This window comes from Peromyscus californicus, unplaced genomic scaffold (assembly GCF_007827085.1).
Source record: "Peromyscus californicus insignis strain IS unplaced genomic scaffold, ASM782708v3 Scaffold_10__1_contigs__length_136768540, whole genome shotgun sequence".
NCBI classification, from domain to species: Eukaryota; Metazoa; Chordata; class Mammalia; order Rodentia; family Cricetidae; genus Peromyscus; species Peromyscus californicus.
Genome location: NW_026294391.1, coordinates 100,881,277 through 100,892,057, shown reverse-complemented (window position 1 = coordinate 100,892,057; position 10,781 = coordinate 100,881,277). Strand labels below are relative to the sequence as shown.

Sequence of the window (10,781 nt, the reverse complement as noted above, 5' to 3'; positions counted from 1 at the left end):
CGAATGCTCTGCATCTCTGTTTACCCTGTTCACACTGAGGGCAGGGACCAGAGGGGAACCAGTGAGGTCAGTTTTTATTAGGTACAGTAATGGGGAGCCAGGCTCCACGGAAATTACAGCCTACTACAACCAAGGCTTGGGAACCTCAGGACAGGAAAGACGTCCTCCAAAAGTCATAGCTCAGTTGTGGGGCTGCAGTGCGGCTCCCCCATTAACGCTCCATTTCTGAGCTCTAATGTGGTGGCGCTGCAGGTGCTGCAACCCCTGTCCTGCTGCCCCCCCCCCCCCCAAACCTTCCCGGGCCAAGGCGATAACTTGGTTAGTTAGGATGGACTACAGTGAAGCACTGAGACTCCAGAGGCCAGAGCCCCCATCCAAGTACCCTGGGGTTCTCAGCAGGGAACACGAGGGGTGATGGGGGTTGGGAAAAGAGAAAGGACGACTGCAGATCTCAGCCTGGGAGCAGAGAGCAGGAGGGGGGAAGGGCCGGGACTCCCTTCCAGTCTCGAGTCTGGGGGCTCAAGGATGTAAAGGAGAACACGGATATGTGTGTGTGTGTGTGTGTGTGTGTGTGTGTGTGTGTGTGTGTGTGTGTGTGTGTGTGTGTTGGACAATTCAGCAGAGGTCGGGACGTACCACGGAGCCCAGTAGCGGCGGGGAGGGGGGGCCCCGAGGACGTGGTCACCGAGGGGAGCCCCCACCCCCTTCACAGAGGCCGAGGCTGAGGTTGCAGAGAGAACTGGAACTGGGCTCGCCCTAGGGGAAGGCAGCGCGGCCAATCCGTCCCCTCCCCACACCCTACTCCGAGGGGGTGGGGGATAGAGAAGAGGTTGGGGTTGGAGCAGCAGTGAGGGGGCCCCTCCCTGGCACCTCCCCCCACCAGACTTGGTCGCGCCCGAAGTGTAACACTTTCTCTTTGTCGGAGGAGCTCCTCTGTTTCCTGTGCAGCAGCTCCCGTTGCGGCGGCACCCGTAGCAGCCCTGGCGGACGAAGGAGCGATGGCAGCGGCCGACATAGCTCGCCAGGTGGTGAGTGCGGGGCTTGGGTACCAGCCCCCGGGCTGGGAGGTTGGGGTGGGGGGTAGCTGGGGACGGCCGAACAGACTTGGCCACAGCCACCACCACTACCACGAGGAGGGCAGTGGGGTAGCATCCAGGAGCAGAGGCAAGGCGGGACTTTTGCTCCCAGGGTCAGCAGCTCAGTCCCCTCTCTCCCCAGCGCTTCCTGGAGACCTGTGGTGGCGGGAGGGTCAGGGGCGATTGGCAAAGCCTACTGGCGGGCAGCTGAACTTGCATAGCGGGAGAAAGCTGCAGTGAGCGCCTCCGCCTCCCTTGCTGCAGCTGCGGCCCCTCTGCTGGGGCGTTGCCGAATGAATGGCCGCATGAGTACGGAGCCCTCCGGGTCCCTGTCCCCTTAGCTTGGCAGCACCCCTGAGCACAGCTGCCTGCTGGGACTCCAGCTTGCTCAGAATGAGGGGCGCGGAGCTGAGGGTAGCCTGGGACCAAAGGCAGAGTGTGGTGAGGGGGCGGGGAGATGAATGGCTGGAGTAGGGTTTCTCCATATGCATTACATATGTGACTGCGTCTCTGTGTGTATCAGTGTGTATGCATATATGTGCATGGGCGCCCTCCTGCCTTCCCCGTGGCAGGGTTATGTGACCCTGAATGAGTCGGCCTATTTCTCTGTGCTCACCTCTATGGTGTGTGTTCCTGCATCCGAATGCCTCTGTGTCCACTTGTGCCGAGTCCCGCAGGGTCCCATTTGTGCATCTGTGGAAGGGGGTGGTGCAGTTCACCCAGCCTGTAGGTGGCTGGCTGCGTATTTTGGCACATTTCCGAGCGCTTCTTTGAGGGTCGGTCTTGGGTTCAGTGTGCATGGGCTTGTATGCTAAAACCTGTGGCGCTGATATCTTTCTGTAGAGACTGAGGAAAATAGCCTGAGAACTGCAGAAGCAGTGTTCCCTCTCTTTTGGTGGCGACCAACTGTGGGGGAAAAAAAATCATTTTAAAAACTAAAGTTTTCCAGCCTGGGATGTGCAGAGAAATCATACTCAACAACTGGAGGCTCCATGTTTGTTTGTTTTTAGATCAGAAGTTTGGTTACAAAGAGAGATGATTCAATTTGTGGGAACGATCTAGTTTTTCTATTCCACCAGCACACCAGCGCCATGAGTAGAAGCAGAATGAGGTCGAAGTAGCAGGCATAGCCCACTACCCCGAATACTACTGGATGAAAAATGATAGCCTTGTAAGCTCACATTTATTTAATAAACTAGCCATGCAATGTAACTCCAGCACAAAAGGAGGGGCTAGGAAGCAGCCTGTAGGTATTTGATGTAATTGCAATCGATTTGTTTTCTAAATCTGAATCCAGAATCTGATAGCATTTTTTTCTACAGATAAAGAAATTTATTGCATTTCCTGTCTGGCTTTGGAAGGTCAGGGTCGTTTATGTGAAACCTTCTTTACCCCTCGTACACCTCAGCACAGAGCTCCTTATGCAGACATGGTGTGGAAGGCAGAGGCAGATATGAGACGGCTCTTGATGATGATGGAATTGGAGAGATTTCTCAAGATTGACACTGTAATAGTTTGAGAACAACCAGGGCGATTTCTTCTCTGCATTTTAAAGATGCCATAGTTTTAAGTAGATGATTCAGTTTCCTGGATTACACTTGCTCTAACCTTAGTGACCCCCTCCCCCCCAAAATAATTACACTGGTGATTTTCTTGTCATGACGAATTTGTATGGATCTGCCCTCACCAGTTTCCCTTTCCTGGATTAGGGTTGCAAGGCTGATATTGGCAAGGGAGACGATTTCAGAAGGCTGCTTCACCATAGGCACGACTCAGGCAACCTAGAGATCACCTTTGTTCTGCAAACGGGGGTGCAGTAAGGGATGGTGTAGGGTCTCTTGATTTGCTCTGGGTGGTTCCAGTTTTCTCTGGCTGGCCTTACCACATTGTATACTGAAAAACATAATTGTATGGCAAATTCTGAAGTGGCCCAAGCACTTGAGACTTTGTTATCATGACAAATGGGTTTCTGGGAAAGCTGACGTCACTCTCCATGCTTCCCTCCCCCAAGCAAGGGAAGCTCTTATTTATGTGTCATTTGTCTCTCTGCTTTCCTTTGTGTCTGCAAGAAGTTGTACTTCACCAGGGGAGGCTGGAATTAACTCAAGAGACTTTGAGTGGCTGGTTACTTCTGATTTCTTCAAAGGAATAAGTGTTTAGGGCTTGGGAAGAGAAGGCCTGAGAATCATGCTGTGTGTGGCAAGCTTAGAAGTTCTTAGTAAATTCTGAGGCACGATGCCATGTGAGTAGTGTCTTGGTGTGTATGTTCTTCACAGAGTCTCTGGAGGATCACTGTGACCAAATATTGTTAGTAGTAAAATGGCGTGGGAGTTGTTCTTGTAGGCCTTACATTTGGGTGTGCATGCATCTTGAAAGTTCATAACTCAGTTGCATCCCATCTGAATGAACACCACAAAGGATTCTGTATTTCTCCACCATTGCTATGAATACTTGTTTGACTGATGTGAACAACACTATGGCCAGCCCTTATCAACCATACAAAAAAAAAGGTAGCATACATATATACAGCTCATGACTTTCAAAGTTCCAGCTTAGTTGGAGATGCAAATTGTGGATACTGACACAATTAAGAAGTAGTAGATTCTTGGAGTGCTTCCATCTGTGAGGTGACTCGGACTGTTATTGCTCTGTGTCTAGAGACGCTACATGACCGATGTAAGGGTGACCTAGGAAGGCACAGTGCAGTCATCAAAATCTCTATATCAACTGGCACTTGCATCTAGCTTCAGGATTGCATTTTCAGTTCGGACTGTAAGTACTGTGCATTGGAAAGCAGAGTGTGGTTGAGTCTGGCTTGAACAAATACCACCCACAATGTGATCAGCGTTACTTTTTCCAGTTACAGTCCATTAAGCCACTGCCCCTAATGAAAGACCTTGCAAGGACTATTACAAGCGTTGTCTTCACCAGGATTGCCCTGAAGGAGTTGTCCTCAAGTTACCACCTGCCATTGAGGAGAAGACTGCTTCTGCATTCTGGCCTTACAATTAGTAACAATTATCCACTCTTATCTTTTGTTTGTTTGTTTGTTTGTTTGTTTGTTTTGAGACAGACTTTCACCTGTCAACCAAGGTTAGTCTGGAACTCCTGCCTTGGGTGCTCTGGATTGCAGTTACCTCATGGTTTCCCTCTTGATGTTCCTCCTTAATCCTTAATCACTAAAAGTAATAATTGTTCTCAGAGAGAGAGAGAGAGAGAGAGAAAGAGAGAGAGAGAGAGAGAGAGAGAGAGAGAGAGAGAGAGAGAGAGAGAGAGAGAGAGAGAACCAAACCCCATAGATCTACCTGAGCCTGTAGTATGGAATGAAGTTTACATGGCCCCAAACAGTGAAAAACTGTTGATTCAAAGTCAAGGGAATAGGGGTAATCATTATACAGTTTCCCAACTTTTTTGTACCTTTAAGATTTGTCAGAAACATTAGAGAAGCTGGGTGTGATGGTGCACGCCTTTAATCCCAGCACTCGGGAGGCAGAGTCAGGCAGATCTCTGTGAGTTTGAGGCCAGCCTGGTCTACAGAGTGAGTTCCAAGACAGCCAGAGCTGCTATATACATGGGGAGAACCTGTGTGTAAAACAAAAATTAAAGGAATGTTACAGTACCAACCCTCTGTGTAAGGCCTCTTCCTTCAAAAGGGTTTGCAGTCTAATGGTGGGGGCAGACACAAATCTTTATGTAGGGCTCAGTGGGTCAAAAAAAACCACTTACCATAGAAACTTGACATTTCAGGTGATCTCTTAACAAAACCCTCTGGCCTGCGCATATGTGCCATGCATGGCATGCAAGTCCCCACACACATCCTGCACACACACACACACACACACACACACACACACACACACACACACACACACTTACACAATAATAAAGTTTTAAAAATCCCTATTTAATTATCATCATCTTAAGTGCTAAAGAGGAGAACTACTGCCTGCCATGAGAAGTCATCATAGGGGACCGAATTCAGCTGTGGATGAAGGCTGGAAGCAATAGGAAAGGCTTCCTGGGGGGTTCTGGATAGGAAAAGGGTAGGTGTGAAGATGGGTGAGATCACACTTCTGCCACTTGCTTGGGAACAGTTCATTTGTCAATTCACCCACTGCTGTTTTCATTCATTCTTCAACATTTATTTATCAGGCACGGACTTTGCCAGGTCCTATGCCAAGTGCTGGGGATGTAGTGGTGGCCAAGGCATGGAGGAACTCTGCCCCTCCTCAGAGCTGCCAGATGAGGCAAATGAGCCCTGTTTTCTCTTGACATTTTAAATCCAGGAAATGTGTTAGTGGTGTATTTATTACAAAACTTGATTACAGTAGACTAATAGGTCTGTGTAATAAAATGAGAGTTTGATCTACAATCATATGCACAGCATTTACTTTGTGTCTGATATAAATATTCTATTAATTGCTGGCTTTGTTACTAGTATGGTCCCACACCTTGTGTTCTGTAAGGGAACAACCCCATTCCTTTAACTTAGACAAAACTAATTAGGAAAGTTAGTCTGCTGGGGGAAAAAAGCACTATTATAAATTATATAGCACTGGTTTCCAGACTTGCTGGGATTTCTAGATTGTCAAAGCCATGACTTAATATTAGCATGAACAATTGAGAAGACCTTTATTTCTGTGTGCATTGAAACTGCATACCAGACACATGGAAAGAAGAGAAAGGGATGGGGAGGGGAGATGGGGAGGGAGAAGAAAGAGAACCTTGCAGAGTTGTAGCATACTTAGCTCTCTCAAAATGCTTCCATCTGTATGATTTCATTTCCCCCAACAACTTCCTGGACAGGTATTCCTGGTCTCTTCATGTTATGCCTGCAGCAAGCAAGAGACTTAGTCCAAAGTGTTATTGCCGGCTAGTGGACAGAACAATGAAACACCAACCAGATCACACAGACTCCTTTTGAACGGCACTGGCCTTTCCAAGGTGTTTCTAAGAAGTTAAAATTCTGCCACGTCTGTCCTCATTTCCCCCTCTTCTCCTTGCACCCGTCAACATCCCCAAAGCGGTCAGAGAAAAGCAGACATGAGTGATGTGGAGACTCTGATGTTAAAAAGATTCTCAGCTTAAATCCAAGATAGCATAGTCACGGGTTGTGTGGGTTTTCTTTCTCCCCCCCCCCCCTCTCTCTCCATATTGCTTTAAATAAAAATCTTGGAGCCACCAGCCATGTAATGATGGCTTATTTTAAGTAACAACTGGAGGGGGTACAGAATAAATTAGAAACACAGACCCCCTTCCCCCTCAGTTTGGCAGGAGGCTGCTGCTGCTGCCGGGATTTGAAACCGTGGGTTTCTCGGCTGCCTGCACAGAGGAAGGAGGCCACATGCTCAGGAGAGTGAGAACTAATGTTATCCTCTTCTCCAGTGTCTTCCCACTAGAGACAGCCATCTGCTGAATTATGCAGCAGGCTCTCAGCTGGCCCTGGAGTTGGGTCATTCCTGTGACCAGGGAAAGATTTCCAGGCTGTCTCAGGGACAAGTCTCAGGGACAAGCCTCAGGGTTCCGGTTCCCCCTGCCAGGACTCTCTCAAAGCCCTAACGAGGGCCCTGGGGTAACAGGAGCAGAGCTCTGCTCTCACAGCCCTGATGAGGTGCGAGGTGGTGTTCTGTTTCCTTTCACGGCAGAGGCCCCCAGCTCTGAACACTGGCGCAGAAGCAAGAACTGTTTTTTTTTTTTTCAGATCCCCATTAAACGAGACCAGATGGAGGCAGAGGCAAATTCAGGCTCCCCAGAGGGTAGTTGGGCATTTACCCAGAGGCCTATGGGTAAACCTTTTCTTCCCGACCCCCCCCCCCCCAAAAAAAAAACAGATTGGAGGTAACAATGACAAGAACACCTAGAAAACGGTTCAAACTGTATGACTTGAAGGAGATGTGTATGGCTTTTGTGGGAACATTGACCCACCCAGAGCAAGGGTCACCCCTGGCCTAAAGTGGAGATATTTTACCAGACAATGGCTTGTTGAGTTAGGTAGACTCATTAGCTCTGGGGCTCTTGAGTAGAGCTGGGCAGCTGGCCAAGCCTAGGATCAGGCTGGAGTCAGAAGAGAGAGAAGGAAAGAAGGAGAGAGAAAAGTGTGTGTGTGTGGGAGAGAGAGAGAGAGAGAGAGAGAGAGAGAGAGAGAGAGAGAGAGAGAGAGAGAGAGAGAGAGAGAGCGAGAGAGAGCGAGAGAGCGAGAGAGAGCGAGCGCTGGGGCATAGACCTCAGGAGCCTTGGTTGCCTTGGTTGCCTTGGGCTGGCCAGAGCTATCATGGTGAGCCCACAAGCTTCCAGTTCATTTTCCTTGTCCTTTCTCACTCCTACCTGCATCAAGCCAGGAGCCTCATGGCCTGGAATTTTAGCAGCAGGACGAAATACATCTGGTATTTAAGTCAGCTTTTCCATCTGAGAGAAGCAGTCTGCCTGGATCCTAGCATCATTCTCTGCCACTAAATCACTGGATGACTCGGGACAAGTCATTTCCCCCACTCCCAGGCTCCATTTCCCCCTTTGCAAAAAGAGGCCTGGGGTCAGGCAATCTTTAAGGGAGTTTCCAGCTCTCAAGTTGTGCTGCCCTTATGCTGCCTTGTTCTCCAGGCTCAATTCTATTAGGTCCTTGTCTGCTTCTGCTTCTGAATGAGGTGGCAGAACTGAGCTTCCACCCTTCCCTCCTTCAGCCTTGAGCTGAGCGAGGAGAGAGTTTTGGAGAAGGAACCTATGCTTTTAGCTCAGCAGGGTCTCTGCAACTGAACTAGAAACTACCATTTGAACGTTGCCTGTCTGGCTAGGTATATATAGCAATTGACTTTTTATAAAGATACACGACAACTGAATGTTTGTCTGCGGAATCCCACTTTAAATGCACTAGGAGAGCTGGCTAGTTAATGGAGTCCTGCTGTGAACCCTTTTACAGAATGAGAAGCCACTTTGGCATTTATCTTTGGTATTAAAATCAGTTTCATCTATCGGTGTTGCCAAAGAGATGCTTTCATCCTTGTATAGTAAAGATGGTCTCCTTTGTGTTTCCCCGAGGTCCCCTAAACTGCTTCCCCACTGAGGCTTTGGCAAGCCTTATTTCTCCTAAGAATGGTCCCTAAATTTCTCTCCCAGCCAGGACATTACAGCTATAGTTTTCTCTTACTCCTGGTTTAGCAGTCCATGAAAACTCCTGGCATTTGATGAGTTGGGTACACTCATTTTTACTTTTTTCTTGTTAAAGTTTTGGACCTTATTGGTTTTCTGTGGCTCTCAGGACTGATGGTATAGTACTTTCCATTCCTTTCTCAACACTGAAGGCTACAGACGGGATTTTATCAGGACTTCTGACATACTTCAGGACATATTTGTCTTCTGGTTGACACGATTCTCTAATTATGTTGTATTGTTTAATAGTCAGTTATATATTACATGTAGTAAGAAGTCATAATAAAGAAAGATAGTAAGAATCTGTTGTATTGTTGGTAAAAAAAAAAACAAATGTCTTCTATATAATAAAATTGCCCAGATGCTAAAGGCTGCACTTAACCAAACTTGCTGATTATCTGTGTGTAAAGCATTTTCTGGTTGAAGTTGAACATTTTTCTAAAATATCTGAGGCCACTTTCCTGCCTAGGAATGTATCATCATAGAGTCTTTTTTCAAAACAAAACATTTTTTCCAGATTAAAAAACTAAAGTATGCCTATTCTAGAAAAAAGAGTGGGCAACAGAAAGGCTACCACTGAAGTAACCTGTTAACACCAGTTTTCTCTCCTTACTGGGATGCTCCTGTGTATGTAAGCTTTTGTTTTGTTTTGTTCTGCTTTGCTTTATATAACAGTTTTTGGCAAATATTTCCGCAGGTCATTAAGCACTCTTAGAAAATATTTTCATTAGTTGCTTAATATTCCATCATATGTCGTTGGATCGACGAATTGGTTTTGAAAGTCTAGGAGATTTGCAGTTTCTCGGTGCCGGAATGATGATGGAGTGTGGGGAAGTGAAGGATTGGGCCCACCACCAAGCAGTCAATGAGGCTGGTGACGAGGTTTCAGCATTTGTCTCCTTTGCTAACACTTGAGTACGAAAGACCAGAGGAGAAAGTTAAGGGAAAGCCGAGTCATAGGTCATGAGTTCCAAGCGTTTCCCCCTCATCCTTCAGGATGACACGTGCTAACTTGGCTACCTCGGGTTTGAACAGAGACAGGAAATTCTCTATTGACACAGGTGGGCCCAGTTCCCAGAGGCCTCGCTTAACAACTTGCTTTCTCTGCCTGGATGTTGGAGAGGCAGTGGGCAGTGGAGGACAGCACTTGCCTATTGAGTGCTGCTGGGACTCTTTACTTCCAAAAAACAGCAACGGGAGAAAGATACACAGCTGGAAGCGCCGTAACTCGTTGCTCTTAATATGTACTGTACGAATATTCAATTAAAAACCGAAATTGGTGTGTCCTCGGAGGAGGCAGAAGAGAAGAAGAACGGCGTTTCTGTCTCTGATCAAAATGTGGTATAACGTATTTCAAAACCGCAGGTGACTGCAGATGAGGAGCAAACAGGAAATGGAACTGGGAGGAGGGAAGTGGGGGCTCTCTCAGTTCTCAGGAGCACCTTCTCATTTTGCCTTCATTTAACTCCTTGCAGACTATGTCCTAGCTAATTAACCCTAGTACAAAGCCAAGTGAGCAAGAACTTTCCTTTTCTTACTGAAAAAAATCTATAAATTGCCGGGCAGTGGTGGCATAGCCTTTAATCCCAGCACTCAGAAGGCAGAGCCAGGCGGATCTCTGTGAGTTCGAGGCCAGCCTGGTCTACAGAGCAAGATCCAGGACATGCACCAAAACTACCCAGAGAAACCCTGTCTCAAAAAACTAAAAACAAAAAACAAAAAAAAAAAGAAAAAAGAAAAAGAAAGAAAAGAAAAATATCTATAAATTATTGCGGGTAACATGTGAGTTCATCTGTGTTATAAAAGAATCAAACACCACAAAAACTGATTACACCTCTGAGTAGGCCCCTGGTTTCCATTTCCTGTCCCCTGAGATAACTACTGGTATCTTTTGGTTTGGTGTCTTTTCATACATCTGTCTAAGTATTGTCATACACATATACAGACCTTTTGGACATACATGTACTCGTTATGCATATCATTCTACAACTTCTGTTTTCTGTCTTATACTATGTCTTGGAGGTATTCACATCAGTACATTTGGACCTGCTGCATTCTGCTACAGAGTGTTCCAGAACACGCGTGTTCATTAGTTTTCAGTTGTCCAGCATTTAAGGAGTTTCTAGTTTTTCATGACTATAAACTATGTATTAGTGTATTTCCTCACACAGAAACCCTTGTACAGTTGTGTGAGGTTCCACAGAACAGATTCTAAGGGGTGGTGGCGGGATTATGGTAGATTAATGATTTGAGTGATTGTTGCTACTCAGGCTAGCAAGGTAAGGTTTCAGTGTTAGATTGCTGGGCCAGGTTGCCACTTCCATCTCCTTTTCTGCACATTGTAGTCAAGTGAACATTCAATTAACTGCAATCAGAGTAATTAGGAGCTCAATTAATTATACCACCTTAAGGAGAAGGACTAAGGAGATAAGGCATCAGAGGTGCCGTAAGAGAGAAGGAAAGACACTTCCAGGGCTTGTCCTGGGGTCAGTGGACAATTACAGTATTTTGTCTGTAATTTGCATGCACATATTTCACTCTGAACAAGAATGATCTTGATGT

At 46.8% G+C, this 10,781-nt stretch overlaps 1 protein-coding gene across 3 annotated transcripts in view; it reads left to right on the top strand.

The window, feature by feature from the left end:
- The first annotated feature begins 620 nt into the window (after nucleotides 1–620).
- Nucleotides 621–10,781, top strand: part of Septin6 (septin 6) — a 73,735-nt gene continuing 63,574 nt past the window's right edge. For 2 of the 3 annotated variants that reach the window (XM_052738143.1, XM_052738145.1), the window contains exon 1: nucleotides 621–1,028. In XM_052738143.1, coding sequence (XP_052594103.1) covers nucleotides 999–1,028 — 30 coding nt within the window. In that variant the 5' untranslated portion in view covers nucleotides 621–998. The remainder of the gene's footprint in view (nucleotides 1,029–10,781) is intronic. The other variant, XM_052738144.1, reaches the window with a different exon arrangement.